Below are 23,095 nucleotides of genomic sequence, written 5' to 3'. Positions count from 1 at the left end.
CTGTTTACTTCCTTGCAGTGGTTTTGAAAATTCAGGTGCTAACCTGCAATTTCAACACACGCAGTCTCTTTTTTAGTCTTCCTACAGATTAAGTACTTGCCTTTGACTTTCAATTTATCATTACCATTTTGCACAGAAAAATAGTATGCGATACACTGGTTGCTCACAGCACAATGTAGTTCTGTGAGATAAAGGAGAGAGCAGCTGCAATCTGACAACAGTTTGGCAAGCAATCTATTTACAAATGGTTACATATTTACTCTATTTACGGAATCATAGTAGATAAATACACATGCTACTTCAGCATATAACATATATACAATTTATTAAATATCTGCTCAACCCTTATGCATCACAAAAGAAGAAAGCATCAGAACTACGACAAGGTCTTACAAACATGCAAAGAGAAGTATGTTTTCTATGTCTAACTTACTGCTTGATGCTTTTCATATATTATAAATCACTAAGCTTTTACTCAGTAGAAAAGGCTGTCAGTTTCTCAGTGTGTTTAAAACTAAAGATACCATTATCCTTGCCTTTAATATGTCATTACTACAACTCAGCCAGTTGTTTGCCTGAAAGCTAAGATCAGACATCATAGTATTTACATAATTAACTTGTGATCATTTGTGAATATCGTAACCTTATGCCATTATTGCACTGAGATTGACAGAAGTCATTCAGAATGAAGGCCCAAGTCAAAATGCTTTTTGCAAAATCAGGTTCTCCATTGGACAGGCATGTATGCCAGACTTCACTGCCATCTAAGATCATCTTTATAGATGCAATGACAACACTGACATAATCTGACTCTCACACATTTTATCAGGATAACTAGCTACATCGGGAGCAGGAGAGGTCGAAGACCGCATGACTACCAGTGTGTCTCACCAAAACTGGCATTCCCACAGAGCTATCATGGCTATAAATAAATACATATATCACACAGGTATGATGGTGGCAAATAATCGTTCAAAAATTATGCATAGTTTCAAGATAAGATCAGGAAGTGAAACAGCTGCTATGCAGAAGCTAAACTACAGAGACTAAATATATCTCATCTTTTGTGGAGCACTACAAACATTGGGGGGGATGTTCTTTTGTTTTGTTGGCTTCAATAAAAAACAAAACCCAAACAAACTTTAAAAAAGAAACCATTCATCAACAATTTTCTGCCAACTAGCACAAGTCTACAAGTGCAACAAAGTATTATGCGGTTTGTTCCACATCAACTAACCTGCCAGTCACATTTTTACATCATGTTATTGATTCGAGGGAATCTGAACCTAAACTATGCTCAAACTGGAGAGAGACAAGAATTAGCTTCTGGAAGCAAGCACACAGGACAATGTTGAGAAACTAACAAAGAGTTGCCAACAGACCTGTGATTTATTGCAGGCTTTCAAACACTGCTCTTCATATCATGATGGAGAAAAATCTTGAAAACAGTATGTACACTCTACTGAGAAGTAATGTTTTGGGCTGCGTTTACCATCCGTTTGTCAGACAACAGTAGAACACAAAGAAAACAGAAGCGAGGCATCCCTAAAAGCTCTTGCTTAGGATCAGCTCTAAGGATATGCATAGTTCCATTACACATAAAAACTGGTCAGGTAAAAATCTGACACAAAACACAAAAACACAGACAAAAAATCGGGACACTAAAGGCTTAGACCTTTGTTGTCCCAATGATGCTTTCTTTCCACCACAAAGATGCACAAGCATCAGCGCTACTGAACCAGCTGAAGATCAAGGATAGAGTTCCACAAGGCAGTCTGCGCAAAGTTACCTGTTTAACACTGATAAAAATAGCACATCCCTCCCTCTTCTCTCCTGCCTGATCCCTATTCCACTCACACGCCCTCTTTTGCACTGATTCTGGTGCATACTCATTTCAAACCTGGTCTCCCCAAATTGTTAGAAGTGGCACAAGTCTAACTCAGAAAATAAAGAGTATTTTGCTTGGTAAGTGAGCTGCATTGGCTTACTTGGCAATTATACAACTATTGATTTGGTACAAGAGGAGTAATCAACTACATGGCTGGAAGGTAGAGAGAAGGAGGCCAGAAAAAAACCAAGAGCTGAGCATACAAGTAGCAGGAGGCTGTCATCTTCACCCAGCTGTCATGTAAAGCCACAGCATGCTCTTTTCTAAAGATTTCCGTGATGGAGCTGGCTGCATGGTCAGAGTGTTAGCCTACATTCAAAGGAAAAGGCAGGCATGCACAGCTCAGACATACTGCCAAGAGAGTGAAACCTTGTTCTAAACCAGTCACTGGGAGAGGCAGTCCCATCACTACTCTTCATTCACAACCAGCCACAGATGCCTCAACTCCATCCTCACACTGGGATGACACAACAGGAGATGACTCGGGGTAACACTTTTTGGTTTGTTTGTGTTTTTTTTTTTTACTTTGTTTAATTTTAGTCCCTTTAATCCCCTACCTGGTTCATCACAGAGCCTCAAACTCATGCAAGGAAAGCCAAGGCAGGGATGAACAACCAGGCAAAAACACATACCTTTGGAAGGATCAATTTAAACTGCTTGCTGCAATATGGTGAAAGCACACCAAAAATATCACACTTGCTTAGCTTAGATCATTTCAAAGTTAAGTGTTTATTCACTTTGTGACATTAGAAAATCAGGGAAGGTGCAACTTCATGATACAGCATAGGCTTACTTTATTTCACTCCAAAGTAATCATAATTTCTAATGGTTATACCCTGCTTCAAACAGCCAAGAGACAAACTACAGCCATTCTTCATGTTGTCACTATCTTCCCCAGTTTTGTGCTTTGCTGAATAGGAAGGCAACGCTACTTCTGCCTTGACCGAGCATGTCTTTATTCAGCGTAACTTCTATTGGCAAGTTACATTCAGAATGGCCTAGGCCATGTAACGACAAGTTGCACTATGCTCAACAGGTGCAACAACAAAGCAGGAAGTGCACTACTCCACACATTACTCACAACCATTGCTAGACAGGAACACCAGGGCTGAGGTGACAAAATCTCATACAAGTCCACATGTCATTACCATGTTATTCAAGCCCTGTAGTTGGATTGTACACCATAAAAAAAAAACCACAAGGGACTTTTCTACGTCTGTTACAATTTAATTTGTCCATACGCACTACATGCAACTCCATACTGGTCCTCAATGTAAGGCAAAACAGAATTCTTCACCATGAGATCAAAGATGGAATGAGACTGCCCAGAGACATGACAGAACCCACCTCACAGGAAAAATTCCAGACTAGGCTTGACCGTGCCCAGGATACCCTTATCTACAGCCCTACTTGCCCCTCTTGAGACAAATTTCTCTATAATTTTTCTACATACAGCTTTCTCTTTTCCGTTATCCTTTCAAAGTTCATATATTCTGTTACGCTTTCAACCATTCTCTCATACTGTCAGAGGCAAAAAACACCAGCAGTAGTTACTGATATATTTGCTTCTTGTACTCGCAAAGAAGCCTGCTGTAGAACTCCTCACACCTACTCAAACACAGAAATGTTTCATTTCTTGAGACCTATCCATTAACATTACAAAATGTTATAACCAAAAGCATTTATTTTTCCTTATGCTTTCATTCCAGACTGTTTGCATATAAAATGCTGATTTTCTGCAAAAAAGTTTTAAAGAATTAAACGTGCATAGAGTATAGCCTACTGATTGACATGTATCTTCAGGGAAGGAAATGAGATTCTTGCTGCAGCCTCAGACTCAACAATTCTCTGAACAAAGTTCTTAAAGATTCATAGCAGAACCCTCTAACATTTTGTGAACAGTTACTCAATTATTCTAAATGAAACCATCCCAAGAAAGCATAAACTGAATTTTACAAAATGAAGAATGAAGAGCTGTCAAAATTATCCCCACCAAGCACAATACACAGATTTTGGCATAGAAACAGAAGATAATGGTTAGTCATCGTCATTCAATTCCTTCTGTTAGATCATCTTTTAACTTGAAATAAATCTGTAAATTCATTACTATATTAGCTGCCTGTTCTATTTTTATCAGTTTAATCAATAAAACAAGCGCTGTCTTAACATGTCTCCTTTTTTTGAAGTAAAACTCTTGGTTATTCATATTTATCGTTGCCTAGGAGGCTCCCCAAAAATCAAACATTTTCAAGAAATCAAGGCATGTACTACTGCATTTCCTAATTAGGAAGGATAACTTGCAGTCTCTAAGAAATGAAATCCATATGGATCATAAGTATTCAATAGTTTACTTGACATATAGCATATAACACAATTTTAAAATATGCAGATCTAAGTGTTGTAAATGTACAAAATAAAAACATTAACTCTTTAGTTCATGCAGATTTCATGGTTGTGCTTTAAAAGTAACCATGATGTCCATTAGTGGGTCAAACAGTTACTTGGCAAGAATCCTGCATTAAAACAACTCAATAGCATAAATGATGTAACTTACCAAGTTATGTGACTGGGGAAAAGCATATTTTGTGAGGACTTCAAATATATCTCTTCTACTGTGCCCTTCTTGTTTTAATGCAAACCGTAAATTTCTCATGTCCTAAAACAAAGGCATTATCTTCTAAGTGAACAAAAGCAGCAAGATATTTTTTATCTGACATACAAATGCTATACTATTCACTAAGCATGATTTAGAATCTGCTTGCAACACACCTCAAGCCATTGTGAGTGTTCAGTTTTATTTCTTATCCCATAAAATAAAATAGAGCATAAGAATTCTACAAATAAAGCGGTACCACACTCTGCGATGCAAAAACTGCTTTGTGACAAAGCCATCAAAAATGACTGTATCTGATTCACTAAAAAGCCTCCTGAGCTATTGAATATTTGCAAGATGGGAATTATGCTATGTTTTCAAAATGAAAATTTGCCAATTATCTGTCTAGACTACATTGTCCCTAGCTATTTTCTCATCACTAATGTCAAAAATAAGTAATCTGTGCATTAACTAAAGAATCAAATGTGTATACTTACTCATTAATGAGTCAAAGAATCCCAAATTATCCACTGGGAACTCCCCAGTGACCATATTTTTTCATGGCGACATAATTTTTTTGTGTTACTAAGGAAGCAGAGAGTTCCTAGGCTTTTCACTGCCTTTACACCTTACAAAACCCCCATCAGAGGTGTTCTCCAAAAAGATTTTAGGATTATAAAAAAAAATAACTTACAGAACAAATGAAGTAATGGAGCCATGCAGGAATAAAGCCCTACAACACTACTGCTGTGCAAAACCTGTTATCAGTTAGTGATTCAGAAAGGAAGTCCAGTCCCTCTCCTCACACACAGAGAGGACAGCCTTTTATACAACAGGTATTTCCCTCATCAGTTCCAAAAACTTTTTTAAATTTAGCTGTGGGGAACTTGTTGCATTTTAATTCCTATAAATAGGTAAGCAGTGAGAAATGGAATCTTCAGATTTCATTTCCTATTGAATTACTGGAAAGTCTTACTTTACAGGTTATATCTAATCCGTAAGAGTTCTCTCCTCTGCTGGAAGCCCCTCCCATTTTTTCAATCCTTGAAATTACGCCCAATGGAACATTCAACACCACAACTGGATCCTGCAAGGAAAGGTCAAGTAAGGAAAACATTAATCTGAACAGTTAAGCAAACTGGTCCTACACATTCGAGAACAGAAAGCAGACATTAAATACATATAGGAAGCAGACGTGCATTTGTGTGTTTGATTTCAGTCTCCCCTGTCAACATGTTATGAAGTCTGTACAGTCACTTCACAGTTTGAACATCAGCCAATTGAACATTCAATAAAATACTTAATGCCTAATACAGTATGCAGGGAACAAAGGTGGCAAAACTCTGAAATATGTATTCTGCTACATACTTCTGAATGCCTCTGCTTGCTCAGACCGCTTTATCAATATGCAGAATACAGTAGAACAAAACGAAAAAGGTATTACTAGTAGAGTTAGTTGCAACCAAAGACCTCAGTTCAATAGTCCTAAAAACTTATTTAAGAAAAATAAATTATGAAACACGTAACAAGCCCATTTTATTCTTTCATGTTTCTGCTTATCAAACACACTACCAGTCCCACCACCCACATGAGGTTCTACCAATCAAACTATTTTTCTTTTCCAACAGGAAGGACAATCAAAACCTTGGTTTACTGGTAAGCATTTCAAGAGCTATTGCACATCATTAGTTGCTGCCCTTGATCTATCACAGAATAAGTGTGAAGGCAACAGCTATCAAAAAAGCTCCAACAGGCAAAAGATAAATTTATCAGTTCAGTGTGATTAAACTGTAATTTTACCAGGCAAACCCCACGTTTTTACAACACATTTAACTTTAAAGAATTTCCATTTTAATATGGATTTCACAGTGGCACAAAGGCAATTACTATTTAGTCATTACACAGTTAAGATATAGTTATTACAAACATTACAGACCACTTCAAGTAAAAAGCCTCCCATACAATTCCACAAGCATGTGTGTGCCAAAACTAAAACAAATGAACTGGTCACAAAATACATCAAACGCAGTGGCGGTGAAAGGAAGGGGGTTAAAGCCAATTCATCCCATGGAAATAATTGTAGCATATTACTCACATTTTCCACACTTCTCAGGTACAGCCTGTAATTTGTGATGTACACTCTTCCTTTAACAGGGCCATTAAATGGACACATATAAATAACTTCCTTGTCTGTAAGAAATGCAGCATTTCTTAGAGATTGAAAAAAAAAAAAAACTCGGAGCTAAGGACAGCATTAGTTAAGTAGCAGTAAAATAAAAAGAGAGCTGCACTCAGATGAATTTAGAAAGCAGTAAATCTGAATTTAGGCACTTGAATTAAGAAAATGTGGAAGTTTCATATATTACACTTGTCCAAATTAAATCAGCACATTTCAGCAGCCTTCCCTATTTACGTTTGTGTTGTTCTTCTCAGCACTATGTAGGAGAGGGCAGGACACACAGGGAGTAGATTTAAGTCCTCTCTGTGATTACTAAACCAATCTATTCACTATCACAGAACAAATACACTATTTGATACCATTACATCTTTCAGTGTTCTGTAACCAATTCTGCATTAAAGTAGTAGCTCCAGCTTCAAAGTGTGTAGGGAACTCACCATCCTGAAGAGAAACATTACATTTCAATTTGAGGCAATCAAATACAGGAGGCTATCAGCACTGTTTCAGCAAGGGCAGTAACAAAATGAGTACTAACACATGCTACTCAAAAAAGGAAGGTTTAACTGAAGCAATGCCATTAAACTTAAGTGAAGCACTACAAACCACCTATTTCTCCGTCCACTCATTTCTTTAGCCCAATCCATTTATCTGCCTTCCACAACAAGCACGCTCTTTCCAGCGTGCTGCCCCACAGCACAATTTTCATAAGGTTCAGATCAAACATTCATCTTAGTCCCACGTGCTCTCCCTCCTGCCTTCCCCACAACTTTCCTCATTAATAATATAACTACTTCCTCTGAATCACCACTTTTGTTTCACTTCAGCCAATCTTGTTTACAAACCCACCTAACAAATCCTGGGAAGGGGGGGAAGGAGAAGCTTCACAAATTAAACAGACAACTTCCATTGCATTCTGATATCCCAACACAAATTTCCTTCAGTGGAAGACTATCTCAGGAAGAGCCTCCATCGAACCACCATACACAATCCTCCTTATGCTACATCACTGGATGTAAAAGCTAACAAGTGCATAGTAGCTACATGCATGCCATGTTGTTTCAAGGAAGCATTAAGGCTGTACTTCAGGTAATCAGTTTGGGCTAAGGTTCACTACACAAGATGCCAATACATAGTGGGTAGAATTCTCTTGACTTTGGAAAGCTTGGAGTAGCTCTCATTACTAGACATGTGCTATCTGGTCTGTACAGTTATGACACATCTTGACTTGCCATTTCTTTGTATCGGAGGATCTACCATATGTGCAAAAAAGATTTCAGACTTAAAAAGTTATTTGTGATTACTAATAAAAAGTCCATGCCCCAATTAAAAAAAAAAATGCATGCCACTTTAGCAAGACTTACACCCACACCCAGCCCAAAGAAGTCCAAATTATGAAATAATCCAGTAAGATAAATATATGCTGTACATAAGATACGTCTATGCCAGACTCCTGAACACTCTGCACTAGGCAGCTACATAGCTTCATACCTGTAACTCTAGTCTCTCCTGGCAGACGAGGTATTTCTTCATTTTGTTCCCAGTTAGTTCCATCTTTTAGAGTCTAAAGAAAGAGAAGTACAACAGCACATCATATTTATTTACAATTCCTTCAAGTTCCAGATTTAAAAACAACTGCCACCAAACAATATCTTAGAAGTAGTTTCTGCACAGAAAAACAGGTTCTTCCACAGTAGAAACTGAGGGACTGAACTATACCAGGAATACACCCCACTATCCTAAACTGCAGCTATTAAATATTTAAAGGTTGAACAGCTCTGAAACGTAAGAATGTTTTAGTCTTTCTCCTTTTAAAATCATAGTTAATTATTTTTATATTAAACTAGAATTAAATTTCTACACTGAAAGTTCTCTGAAAGCTTTTTGCATTTAATTTTCTGAGTACACTGGGCCTGGAAGAACAAATCAACCGAAATCATTTAAGCAGCATATTCACAACCATTACACACAATCTACTCATTTGTGACTTTCCCACATTCAGTAGTTTTCAAAATGATTAACAAGAAAATAATCTTTGGTTTTGAAGCAATGTTTAAAAAGCTAAATAAAACCTTCATTTCCATTTTCTTGCATACAAGTTACACTTTCTTCAGCCATATAGCATCAAAAGCAGAAGGGAACGCAACTTAGAGTGCTTTAATGTATTTCCCGCTACAGATGGACATTATTATAACAAGCCAGCCAAACATAACTAGGGAGTCTTTCTACAGCATCAAAGTACTAAAACTTTCAAGAATGCCACAGAATATTTCAGTGTAGAAAACAAGGATAAGAGTAAATTAGAATTGATTTTAAGGAGGCACTCATAATTTGAGATAGGGTATTTCATGTATCCCCTACAAAAAGTTTTAAATCAACTCCATTAACTGCATTAGAATCTTAGTAATAAAAATACATACATACATTCAAGAAAGTAGAAATTCAAATACTCATTTTTCTACCCAAATATGGAATATAATGATCTCTGAGGACCTTTGACATAAAACATATGAAAAAAGCTCCACTCACCCTTTTACTTGAGGAACTCTCCAAGGAGTTTGAATTATATTTAGGTGTTGATGATGAGGCCATACTGGATATCTGATGAGAAAGCACAAATTGGAGACATAAACTTCCACCTGGACTATGCTCCACCTACAGGAGATATTTTAGACTTTGGAGGTCCACAGGTAGACATCAAGAACCTTCAGAAATGTTTTGCAAGTTGCTCTTGATTTTAAAAATTACACAATGCCTTGTAACTGAAGGTCACTATCTAAAAGCATCCAAATCTACCAAGAAGTCCATTACTAGCTCTGGGATTGGTTCTTATTATAAGGTCTATTTCAACTCAAGCAGTATTCTGGAATTCTGTTGTTTGAATACTATTATTAGTTCAGTCAAGAGACATTAGCATTTATTTTAAGCAACAGGATACATATATTATGAAATGCATCCTACTTGGAGTATTTGTATTAAGACTTTTCATTTAGGAAAACAGGAACAAACCCTAAAATTATGGCACAGCACTTGAAATCACAAGCACATCAGTACATAGAAGGAAAAATGCTCCACAGTACTTTCACATGTAAAAACAATCCCTCATTTCCTAAACTGAAACTGCAGCTAGCACACCAGGAGGGGGAGTGTCCGGCCTCCTCATCTGAACAGCCCTGAGATTTCCTTCCTATAAAGGAAAAGGGTTTTATTTCTATTTTAAATGCTATTGATTAAAGCCAGAATCACATGAAACCGGATTCACCATCTCAATCATTTCCTGACATTGCGCAGGGGATCGCTAGAACGCTGTGAAAACGCTCATTTCTGAAGTTACTGCAAACAGTAACTTTGTGGTACCTTGTACTTTCTTTTCACTAGTCACACACCCTGGGTCAAGCCACTGTGCCACCGTACAACTAGGTACAATCTTGAGTTCTTACTGTTTGTTGCTTCAGAGAACATTTTTCTTCCCTGCAGCATCTAGCATGCTATCAAGCTTAAGGCAGCTTTAACATTTTTTACATTGCTATGTTAACTTGTGAACATCGAGTATCCAGATTACTTTCCTTAATTCACAGAAGTTTTCTAATAATGAGAGACTTACAAAGGTTAAAAATATATTTACTGAGAAGCTTGTTTTAAAATGTTTTCCATATGGTTTTTGTTCATATTTTAAGTGAGAAATACCAGATGGGACAAAGAGAAAAGCACAGCAGCCTCAGTTTTTCTACGTCAGCATAGAAAGTGGCTTTAATTTCAGCTCACATAAATGTAAATTAAGGTTGCACCAACCAAGAGAGACACGTGAGCATAAACAAGCCCTAGAAAAGTGACTTCTTAAAAAGATGTGGCACCCCTAAACAGACTTGCACTGCCAAATGGAAACATTGACTGCAGTAGGTACAGGCACACTCTAGGTGTTGATCTTGCAAATGCAGCTACTCCATCCGCAAAGCCACAGAGATAGTAGCGGCACCAGAGGTCACGCAAGCCCACAGGGATACTGGGTGCTCACCTCTTGCCAACCCACTGCATAAACTCAGGAGAACAAAAGCTCATTTGGATATTCCTTATGCCTTTCAATACTACCTCCAATGTCAGCGTACTTCTGCTGCTCACACAGGGAACAGAATCAAGTGTTTTAGAAGTTTCTCATTTCCTCCTTTGCTTTCTACATTATTTCTTCCCTTAATGCACATTCACTAAGTTTTGGCTGAGCTGTAGCACATGAAGTGAGTTATGATACCTAAATAATCATCTGACTCCTGAGTACAACTCACTGACTATAACCTTTCCCAACCTCATAAGCAGAGATCCTTTCAGAAGCTCAGAAAAATGTCTCTTTGCAGAACCTGACAGGATAGCAGGAAAGTGCTCACCTCCCCTCCACACTGTCACCCCACCAGGCAATTTCAAACATCAAGATGCCTGGCAGCTCTTACAGCAGACCCTCGTGTGTTTCTGTGTATGGAAATCTACTTTGTGTAATATTCCCTCAATTCCCCATGGGGCTGATTTCTCTAAACATACTTCACAGTGAGAATGAATTTACTCATCTACTTCAATTTCTACAGAGTATTTCATTGTAGAATTACAACCATCTACTCTTTCATTTCCAACACTTCACTAATGCAAATCAGGCTTATTTAGAGCTAATTAAGTTGAATAAATATGTATTGAAGGTGTTAACTGTCAGATGGTTTTCCTTTAAACCCATAAAACATTTTCAATAAAATTAATGCCAGTCACATCGCTATGTTAGTGAATTTTTTTTTTTTTGTGCTACCTCCATTTCGCTTTGAATTCAAATCACACTTGAAAAACCCAAATACAAATAAGCACAGGTATAACCACCCACATTTCCCTGATTTCTCTAAATAAACTATGGTCATGTAATGAAACATTGCATTATAGAACACTCACTAGACAGTGAGATCACCAAGAGGAGCAGAACCTGGAGCACCTGCCCTATAACAAGAGGCTGAGGGAGCTGGAAATTACTCAGCCTGAGGAATAGACAGCTTCAGTGGGACTCACAGCTGCCCACCAGTACTTTTAAGGTGGTTACTTAGAAGACAGAGCCAGAGTCCTCAAAGTGGTGAGTGATGAGAGGACAACACACAACAGCAGCTGAAACAAACTAGATTCCAGACTGACTTAAGGAAAAAAAAAACAAATAACGCCCCCCTCCAACCTCCTTTTGCACTGTGAGGCAGTAAAAATAGACCCAGGGAGGCTGCAGACTCCGTCCTTAGAGTTTTTTAGGACCCAATAAGGCTTTGAGGAAGGGAAGACCTTCTTAAGTCTCACCCTACCTGAATTACTCTACACTTCTATGATCTTCAGGCAACAGAGAAAATCAAATTCTCATTTAAAATTACTGATCAAACAAGGACACACCCTTAAAGAAGTGGGCTCCTCTGTATCAAAAGAGCAAACAAGATTTCAAATCCATTTGAAATTAACATGAAATATTTCCTTTTACAATATTTCTTTTTCTGTCAAACTGCAGCAGCAACTTCTGGCAACCTCCCAAAGTAACATTGCCATGAACAATTCAAAACCATACGCCATCATAGTCTTAAAATAGCTACAACTTTCTCATTATCACAGAGCCACAGCAGTCCTTCCACACAGGGAAAAATCTGGCAAGTAGTTTTCCACTGCAAACACTTATTTTCCAGTATCACCCGTCCGCACTTCTATACAAAAAACTGAAAACCATGCAAGCCTCATGCTTGTCAGCAGCTGAACAGAAGCACAATTACTCTGCAGATTTAAAACAAATCAGACAACTTTGTTTATGATATTCTGAGCATTCTTCCCTGAATCCATAATGCTAAACAGTGAGCATTCTTCCCTGAATCCATAATAGCAAGGAGACAAAGCAATTTTACCAGATTTAACTTGAACTAATAAACAAAGCTTTGTTAAAGTTACTAGGACTTAATATAGTAACACTACCAAGAAATGTAGGCTCCAATGATCTTACAATAACAAACTATTTGGGATCTGTATTTTCATTAAATATTATATTTATACTTGTGCTTCCTAGGTTTCATGGGAATGGAGGCACAATCACATTTGAAAGGGTAGGCACTGAAGGTCAGGTTTTAAGAAGTCAATTCAAGGATCCAATCTGTTCTTTACAAATAACACAAGCACATACCCACCCCAAAAATCTAAACAGACTTCAAAACATGTAAATAAGCTTTTGAGGGTTAAGAAACCTGAAGTGACAGGCTACTCTTAAGGTTCTTGACTGCCAACAGTTTAGAGGATGTGTGCAGTGCAGCTTGGAAAGATCACCAAAACTCTTATAAGCCATGTTTAGACTGACAACATCCTGGTGAAACTAGTTCTCATTGTTTATGATCCAGAAACAAATTAAAGCTAATTTCACATTTTGCTGGTCCTTCACACCAGAATCACACCAAATAATTTGTAACTATTCTACAACAGAGCAATGTGTGTGTCAACCTAAAACCTTACACATATAAAGAACTAGACTGTTCCCAAACAAACATAATCTGCACCTGACAAAGGATTACTATCACAAACATCTGAGATAAGTAAACAGCACCGAGTAAATTGTGAGCGCCACTTTCCAGATATTTAATATTACTGACCACCCATCACTGGATTAAAATTTTGGACAAATCCACTTTCAAATTTGTACCTATATCAATCATTTGGAGCAACAACAATTTTGCCAACATTTAACCTAAAATGAAGATTTAAACTTTCTATAGTCAGTAATGTTCACTGTTAATCTGGAAACATTGAGGAAATTAAATTACCACACACAGAAGACAGAGAATATACTAAGAGGTAAACATGATGAAAAAACATTAGTGACATATTATTATATGTTGACACGGTTATTGTGTGGGCATCTAAATATATCTAAACAAATATAAGGGAAAGTGGATGCTTTTACAAATCTCAAATTTATCAATATAGTAAAAGTGAGCAACAAAAAGTTATAACATTTTCTAGAAGCATTCCAATTTCTGTCACACATCAATAACCATGACACAGATAAAGCCAAACTTCTAATAAACCTGCTCCAGAAAATGATTTGTGCAAGAATGAAAAAAGTCTGTGCATCTCCAAGACCTTTCCTGAAAATACAGGTACAAAATTTACTAAACCTCGCCATTTGGTGTCATAGTAACTCAGAAAACAACTAGAAGACTTCCAAAAAGAGTTACAACTGGGCAACTATATGAAACTTGAAAGTACTGAGTGCTCTGGGTTAATCATTTAAGATCTGCAAGGCACCTGCCAGTCAAAAAATGTTATTTTCATAGTTAGACCTGATGCCAAATAAGGAATTATTTCAAAGGAAAGAAAACCAGTATCATATTAGTAAACAACTGTATGCTGTGCTTGAAAGGTAAGTGTAGGTTAGTGCAGGGACACAGAAAAGCTTCTTGCGCCTTCATTTAAACAGAAGATGCAAGAAATAAAACATAAGGTTTCTAATGACAAGATATGCTGGTGTCATACAAAGATTGTAGGGTTTTGTTTAGTAGGGTAACAACCTACAGAGACAGTATGAATATGCTGCCTTGAGTTTCCTCTAATAAAATAAAAGCATAAAATACAAGGTCCTGAAAACAAAACCACATCTGTCAGCACCATGACTGCACAGAAGAGATAACACAGAATACACTGGGTTTCAGAAATAACATCTAGAACAGGGCAAGGCTCTAGGAATTTCTAAGACAGTAGCAAAATTAAGCTAAAGCAACCATGAAGAGAGTGAAAGGGGTGGTGAAAGCATTTCACTCCACATACTAAGCATAAAGGAACATAAATCCTTAAAAAAACATGGAAAAGCAAAAGTCCTCAAGGGTCAAGCCAGCAACAGCATCCAACCATATCAGAGTCACTGACATAAGCATCAGCAACTTTAAAACTAGTAAATGAGCATTTAATCTATTCAAGTCAAAAGTAGTCACTCACCTTATTAAAGGGTAATAAAATTTTAAAATTACCGTATCATGGAATCAGACTGGTTTGGGTTGGAAGGAACCTTAAAGTTCATCCAGTTTCAACCCCCTGCCATGGGCAGGGACACCTTTCACTAGAACAGGTTGCTCCAAGCCCCATTCAACCCAGTCTTGAACACTGCCAGGGATGGGGCAGTCACAGCTTCTCTGGGCAACCTGTGCCACTGCCTCACCACCCTCACAGAGAAGAACTACTTCCTTGTACCTCATCTAAGACTACCCTCTTTTCAGTTTAAAGCCATTCCTCCTTGTCCTGTCACTACATACCCTTGTAAAAAGTCCTTCTCCAGCATTCTTATAGGCCCCCTTTAGGCAGTAGAAGCTGCTCTAAGGTACCCCCAGAGTCTTCTCTTCTCCAGGCTGAACAAGCCCAGCTCTCTCAGACTGTCTTCATAGAATAGGTCTTCCAGTCCTCGATCATTACCATGATGTCACCCATGCTCTCTGACCTGATACATTTAGACTACTTAACTGAAAAGTAGATTTTAACATTTAAAAGTAATACAGTACTGACATTAAAACCAGGCCCAAAGTAATGCCAATTCAGGCATCATAGTTAAATGTATTGACTACAATGCACACCAACAAACCACCTTCACACATCCAGTCATAAACTTCTACCTGTACTTATTCCAGAGTGGAGTCAACATGGAGTGGTGATCATGGAATCTCCTATTTTTAATTTACCATCACAGACACAGGGTGTAAAATCCTTCCACGTGCAACCTCTTAGTAATGGAGCCTGCAGCCCTTACCTTTCCTCAAGCAATACTCATTATTCTACCGATATGAGACTGGTGGGTTTTCTCCCTTAATGTCTAAATGACATGCCCCAGCCACATGTACTTACTAAGTGTACATTTTCAGACAAACCATATGAGCTTTCGAGTCTCTTCAAAAGGCTTCTCAATTCAAGCCACAGCTAGAACACAGAAAGCATGCCAGCAGTATAGCATCAATGGGATAATGTGCAGGTAGAATGTATATTAGTATTTGCCTTTCTGCACCGGAGTTTCTAAGTCAGTTAATCAAAATCATCAGTAATGCATTATAAAAAAACCCTGGATCCTACAAAAGAAATATCATTTCTCAAAAAGTTGCAATCTGGAGCTACTTGCTTCCCTAGCTCCAATTCTCAACCCAGCTTCCTGTCTTTTAGAAAAAAAGCACTCCGGAATCCCTTAAGATGCCAACTCTCTGCAAGCTGTCCAACTCCACACCCACTGCTGAACTTGTTTGCGAAGAATCAGAAAGGCTCCTCTCCCAGGGAAAACATTCTCTTGTTCCCTAATGTGCCCTGTATTTGAAAGGGCAAGTCATCATCCCCAGAGGACTCGGTATGAACTAGTGCAAACGAACAAAAGTTCACAACAGTCAAGTGGCTGCTAATTCAACAAAACAAATCCGAAGTGGACCAGTTGCCTGCCCACTCCTATTTTACAGGCTTACGATATCAGGTAGTTTTGAAGACATTAGAAGGAAAACCTTGCACTGACAAAAAATAGTATCCTGACAATGAAGTTCTACAAGTGCCAACAAGTAGCTTTGTGGAAAGCTTGGCAAATATTTTCTCAGTGCAGTAGATCCTGTGCACTGCTGTGTATATGTTTCTTAAAGAAAAAGCTGGAAAGAGTAAAAAACACAAAACACTTCAGTTCTGCCCTGACTGATACTTCTGCTGTCTCTGTTTGAAGGTGGGTTGGGTGTTCATTTTTTTTTTTTTTTTACTGTCTTAACTTCTCTTGGAATCTGACTCCCACCTTATTTTCAAAGAAAATCACAACTTCCAACAAGACTCAACATAAGTTTGTAACATTACTTTTTCTAATTATCAACTCAACTGCTTCCTCTTTTCAAATTATATTGAAAATGTAGCTTAGGGTGATATCCCTGGCTTTTATCCTGGCAAGCTTTCTTGTAAGAGAATTACAAGATCTTTGTGAGAGAGAAATGATATGGTAGGACACATGCCGTCATGGACATTAAGTAATTTATCTACTGATGGACCTGTTAGATAGTTCTCATGCTTTATATCACAATAACAAGAAAAAGCAGCACCTACTTCAGCAACAATAAATATAATTATTTGCTAAGGCCTGTTTTCTAGCAATTGTCAGAAGTCTATTCCTTGTAATTTATGGCAACAATTATTTCTGTCCACTCTTACGAACTTATTGCTTCTGTATTATTCTATGCATAATATATTTCTCTTGCCATGATTATCTTTTTTCCTGACTTTTTCTTAATATCTGGTTACCAAATTCCAAACCGAAAATTCAGTCATGAGGGGATCAAAGAAAGCAGTAGCTTTCCCTCTATACATATAGCCCTGTATAGCAAGTAGCTGTTAAATTTATCTATGTTAGGTAGCATGACAGAAGCAAGTGGAGTTGTTTTAGAATCATTTGTCACATTACCTCTAGAATCAGTATTACATCTGTAGGAAACCTATGCCTGAAGGTTGATCCATGGCTTTCTAAACCCACCCAGTCTATTTTCTCTACGCTGCATTCCCTGCAGGGAATGCATACCTACCACATTGTCAAAAGCTGATGTAGTTGACAGGAAAGCCTATGGGATAGTAAATACAGCTTCAAAGTTCTCTATTAAGAAAGCTTTCAGTTGCTTTTGCTCATTCTTCTTGAAAGATATCCCCTTAGGCCACTGCAGTTCTATTGCTAAAGATATAACTGATGATTCCACAAGAGAAACGGAAATTTTATGTTATATAATGATATACTGCATGAAAAAAAAAATACACTAACAGTTACAATGACATCCCCTGCTTGGGCTTTCCTCCAACTTTCCTTCGAGAACATGTAAAACCAACGCATCAGACTCATTCTTTCAGCTGCTGCATTTAGTTCCTTCTTCCACTACATGATTTGCTTCTCTGAATACACATAATACTATTAAGATAGTATCATTCTGAGATTGTCTCTGTTTAAAACGATGAGCTGGAACTATATGATCTTTAAAGTCCTTTCCAATCAAACCATTCCATGATTCTGTGACTATGATGAAGTCATACACAAACCATTCTTTGCTTCAGTCCCTAGCAAAGGGTGAACTGGGAGTATCCTGCCTAAATCATTCATGGGGCAGCACCATACTTTTGAGTACACTCCCTTTCGAGCAACAGGCGAGTAGCTTGTTGAGCAAAGACAGTCTGATACTTCTGCATTCCATATCTGCCTGTGTATGTTATGCATTAATGGGTCCATTCAGATCATACCATCTCCGGCACACAGCCTTTCCATTCGTTATAACAAACAACAACCCAGCAAAGAGGTTATGCACCTAGATTTTGTTGACACAAACACCCTATCATACACAAAAGCATAACCCAGTCTACTTTAAAACACTTACTTCTGGTTTTGCTTGCTCAGAAGCCTCCAGGTTTAGTAAGTCATTTCAGTCGTAGAAAATACACAGACACCCAGTTCAGCATGAGATGAGAAGACAACAGTGTGCTCATTTCTTCAACTTTCAAGCAGCATTTGACTTTTGTGCTGTACCTGGCCCCTGACAAGAATGGAAGAGGTAGAAAGATATTGTTAGCACTGCCAGAATATTTCAATCAACATTACTTTCTAGAATGGAAGCAAACCCCAGAATAGTTGCTACTAAAAACATTCTGCAGAAAAAAAACAAAACAGTAAGAGTTCTTTTTATGTTTTATCTTGTGTCAGGAGGTTTGGCATCAAGTATTTGGAATTGAAAAGAACATTCTCTTCTAAAGCTTTAAGATAAATGTTTCTAATATGTGAATCGTATGCAGACTTTTAACCATGCTTCTGTTCCCCATACATATTTAGGCATCTTTCTGCACACAGTTAAGCATTTCCTCTCTCGTCCCTTCCCAAAGAATACTGCCATTTATTTGTTTCCTCTCCCAAAAATACATGCAGGAATGCCTTTCACATGAAAGCCGTTGTGTAACTTGGCGAAGTTAGAAGGAACAGACCATGAAACAAAACTTACTTTTACTTAGTTCACATTCTTACACAAATTGTCTCCTCTAAAAGAACACATAGGATATTAAAGATTTACAGCTCGCATTCTTACACAAATTGTCTCCTCTAAAAGAACACATAGGATATTAAAGACTTACAGTTACTTCTCATTAAATTAGTCTTGCATTCCAAATTAGCTATTGCTGGTTAACACTAACTCTACAGCTCAGGAATACATTAACACTAGACTTTGCTCAGTCTCGAGGATGCTACAGGCCCATCTCTTCAGCAAGTGCATCTTTTGAGTTTCCTTCTAACCAAGCATAGGATGATCAACAGCTCAAAAAGGGAAAATCCCACGTTTTCCTGAACACACTTCTGTGTCACATCTCTTGTGATGTTTGCCACACAGTGGAGCTACACACAGCCCCAAATGTTGTATGTTGTGTGTTAAGGCTCACTGCACTTACCAGCTTTGTTAATAACTGTACAGCCTAACTTTTTTAACCACCTAAGCCACAAATTAACCTTAAATAAAAAACTGTAGCAGGACAGGGGTTCTGGTTTCGCATAGTGCCAATCCTGTATCATGAGATATCTGCCCTTCGAAAGCGGTTGACTATAAACAAATATATGACTACTAGCAAGCAATAAGCACAATAATGCCCCAAAACACAAAAGCCATGTGCTTTTTAAACATAGTTTTGATTAGTACCTACTGTGACAAGTCAGTTTACAGGCCAATTGCAAATTACTCAACATCTACAACAACTTGAAAACTGAACTTGCTTTCTATTGTACCAAGAAAAATAGGGGTTTCCATGAAAAGAGTACAGCTAATACCCTTCTTATGCTCTTAATTACACAAAATGCATCTGGAAAATAAAAACACAAAAGCCAACCAACCCCCAAAACCCATCAATCACTCAAAAGTAGGAATTATGTGGTTTGACTGCCACAGCACAAAGACAGCAGGCAGAAACCATCTAGCATCTTTAGGAATCACCTCTTGTTTTAAATCAACTAAAAATCTTTGCTCTGAAATGGAAGGTTTCAGCTTTTTAGCCGTGAACACCAAAAGCAGACACATGCTTCAGAACAAAAATTCAAGCCACTCAGAGCTTAATACCGCAGCCACTTAAAAGCCTGAAAGGAAATAATGAGCACTCGGAATATTTTAATGTTAACAGGAAAGAACTTTTTACGGGAAAGGTAAAAATCAAAGAGTTCAACTTCAACAGCAAACTCGAATTTGCTACTGAAGCAATGACGCTAGGGTATGCGCTTCAGCAACGGCTTGCTTTCAGACAGATTCAGCACGTCAGGGTGCGAGTCAGGAACAGCAACAAACCACTCCGGGCCGCCTAGTCTCTGTCCTACCACCCTTCCAGTCTCAGTCTGAGTCCCTATCCACGCGGTTGCCGGCCACAGGTGGCCCACGGGTCCCCAAAGCGCTCGGGAGGGCAAGGAGATACCCCCACAACAGCCTCCAGCAACCTCCCTGACCACCCCAGGAGGCGAAGAGGCAAGTGACTGGGGTCGCGAGCGAGAGGGGCTGGGCCAGAGGAAAGGCCCGGGCCGGCAAAAGTCCCCGCCCGAACACGGCGGGGTGCAGGGAGGAGCGGATCCCAGGCGCGGGGAAGGGCAGGAGTTAGGACCGGGTACCTGTCCGGGGAGCGGGGCCGAGAGCGGGGCGGCTCCACCGCTGAACCGGGCCCCACAAACACTCACCGCGAAGCCGCCGCGGGCCCGAGTGCGGCGCTGAGCACACCCCGCGCGGGCCCACCTCGCGCGCTCACGTGATCAGCCGGCGCCTGCTCCGCCCTGCGGGACGCGACCCCGGTGCCTGCCGGGAGTTGTAGTCCGGGGAGGCGGTGCCCGGGGACGGGAAATGGGTGGGGCCGCGCGGGGGGTGGGTCTGTCTCTCCTGCCGAGGAACAAGCGGTAGGAGAGGAGGTGACGGCGTCGAGCTGCACCAGGGGAGGTTTGGGTTGGGTATTAGGAACAATTTCTTCACCAGAAGGGTTGTCAAGCACTGGAACTGGCTGCCCCAGGAAGTGGAGTCACCATCCCTGAAAGTGTTCAAAAACTCTGCAGATGAGGCCCTCAGTGACATGGTTTAGTGGGGGATTTGGTAGTCCTGGGGTAGTGGCTGGACTTGATGATCTTAAAGGTCTTTTCCAACCTAGCTGATTCTAGGTTTCTAAAAGGAGCATGACCAGCAGGTCAAGGGAGATGGTTCTGCTCCCTGCTCTGCATTTGTGAGACAGCCCTGCAGTTCTGCATCCAGCTCTGAGGCCCCAAATACAAGAAGCACATGGACCTGTTGGAGCAAGTCCAGAGGGATCACAAAGACACTCAGGAGCACATCTTCAACTGTTCACCGTGACTTCACCTGCTGCTGCACACAGCCACAAGCACCCTGTGAGTCCCACACCTGCATGGTCAGGCACCAGAAGATGATGTGAGCTGGAAGAAACGTGCTTTGAGTCACCCGGCTGATGATTCACCGGGTACCTATTTAGATCTGTAAGGGCATACATTATTAAAGTTATATGTGTGATATTTAGGCGGTGTCTCTATTTTTGAGCCTGATCCTTGTTCTTTTGTATTGCAGGCTATGGTGCCTGGGTCATGATCAGCCAACAGCACACAAATACTCCAGCATCCGTTCCCTGGACCATCTGGATAAAAACTGGCTAACTGACAACCCTAATGTCATTTTAAGCTCAGTAGAGTTAAAATAGTGTCAAGTCTTCTCCCTCAAATGCTCTCTACTTTATCTATTACACTATTATCTGTCTGTATGTAATCATCTTTGACTCAGACCCTTCCCTAGCCCTTTATGTTCAGGCTACGTCTAAATCTGTCCATATAGCTAAAAATCCCATCTTCTCAAATCTCAATTACCTCTACATCCTTTCCTTTGGCCTTGGAAAATATAACCTTGTCTTGCTCATACTTACTGAGAACACTGCCATAAAGACCATTTTTCTTAAGTCTGTCATTTCCACCATGTTATTCCTCTCTTTTCATCCCTGTGCTGGCTCAGCCTACTCTATCATGTTGATCCCTACCCAGATGTCTTTTACTTTGGAAGGCCTTGGTAGCCTGTCTTCACCTTATTTGCCATTTCCATTCACTGCTGAGATCTAACTCACGATGCCAGGTTTTGCAGCCCACTTGTAATACATTTAACAAGGTTCTTTTGTGCATTCTTTTGGCTGCCTTTTATTTATAAGGACCCTATAAACAGCCCAAGAGTTACTGATATTTTTTCTTCAAAACTCTTCTTAAAACTTTTCTTTCCTGTAATGTCTACAATACAGCATTGCAGTTCTTCATGCTGCATTTCCTGCCTGTATTCCTCAGTTCTCTCATTTCATACCTTGTAAAGCTCTCAGAGAAGGACCATTTCTTGCATTGATTCTGATCCATAACAGGGTCTTATAGCACAGTGGAAATGCAAATAATAACCACACATGTGGAACTGAGATGCTGGGAAGAACCTAGGTATTATGAGACTGGTGACAACAAAGTGTAATTTGGGAGCATAACTATATCTGATTATAACATTAACTTGTTTTCCTGCTATTCTGGTGAGTAGAGGGGCAAAACTAAGGGGAGGTGGGGCATTTGCATGTTTACATCAAGCCCATAAGTCAAGTTAAAGATGCTTTATGTACATCTACCTTGCAACAGTTTTTGCTGTTCTGTCTGACATTTAAATAGCAAAGTCAGTGTAGTGTTAAACACATCATACACACGTAGGTATGTCTGTATGTTCACATGCATACATTTTTTTCCTTCTATGAGTTAGATATTAGAAAAGATATGGTATATCAGTGATTCTCTGGCTTTTCTAGTACTGTGCCCGTTACACCTTTTGTTTCCTGTTATTGTCCTCTGCTAACTTGATGTTTATTTTTGTCTCTGCTAAATAAAGACTGGCAGATTTAATTCTTTTAAGCTGTGCTTTAAGACATCTTTAACCTATTTCTAGCTACCTTTCCCCTCAATTAGGCTAATAATTTCTTTATCAAGGAACACGTTACCAAATAAAACACCTATAGCACCCTAAAAAAAAATATCTGCCCCTTGCTGCTTGACTCACAATAGCAATAAGGTGAGTTATGTAAGAGGCTTGTTGTATTTATGGATCCTGCTATTCCCAAGGGCTGGAAATAGCAATTGTATTTTGGGAACCGTTTCAGAAACACTGACTGAATGTACATACTTGTTATTGTGAAATCAGGCAGATGCTAGGTTTCAGGTACCTAAGTTTTGTCATGCATAGTACTGCTGTCACCAAAACCTGGCAAATGGCAACTAAAGCGTACATATATATATATATATACATGTATGTATGCACGCACACACACATCTGCTGTGACTGGTAGACATATAGCTCCCATTAGATGCTGATTCTTCATCTTCAAAGACAGAGAAAATTAGTATCAGGTA

General features: G+C 39.1%; 1 protein-coding gene across 3 annotated transcripts in view; it reads right to left on the bottom strand.

The window, feature by feature from the left end:
* The window catches only part of MTM1 (myotubularin 1), a 40,968-nt gene extending 20,587 nt beyond the window's left edge, over nt 1-20,381 (bottom strand). For 2 of the 3 annotated variants that reach the window (XM_061358000.1, XM_061358001.1), the window contains exons 1-7: nt 20,297-20,381; nt 18,045-18,200; nt 9,187-9,258; nt 8,149-8,221; nt 6,577-6,671; nt 5,458-5,568; nt 4,443-4,544 (exon numbers count right to left, since the gene is read on the bottom strand). In XM_061358000.1, coding sequence (XP_061213984.1) covers nt 4,443-4,544; nt 5,458-5,568; nt 6,577-6,671; nt 8,149-8,221; nt 9,187-9,249 — 444 coding nt within the window. In that variant the 5' untranslated portion in view covers nt 9,250-9,258; nt 18,045-18,200; nt 20,297-20,381. Of the gene's footprint in view, nt 1-4,442; nt 4,545-5,457; nt 5,569-6,576; nt 6,692-8,148; nt 8,222-9,186; nt 9,259-18,044; nt 18,201-20,296 lie in introns of those variants that run through there. The other variant, XM_061358002.1, reaches the window with a different exon arrangement.
* Between the last annotated feature and the right edge of the window lie 2,714 nt (nt 20,382-23,095).

This window comes from Neopsephotus bourkii, unplaced genomic scaffold (genome assembly GCF_033783945.1).
Source record: "Neopsephotus bourkii isolate Nb327-2 ecotype Australia unplaced genomic scaffold, CSIRO-AGI_Nbou_v1 NB_936, whole genome shotgun sequence".
Classification (NCBI taxonomy): domain Eukaryota; kingdom Metazoa; phylum Chordata; class Aves; order Psittaciformes; family Psittacidae; genus Neopsephotus; species Neopsephotus bourkii.
This window is presented reverse-complemented; position numbering and strand designations above follow the sequence as displayed.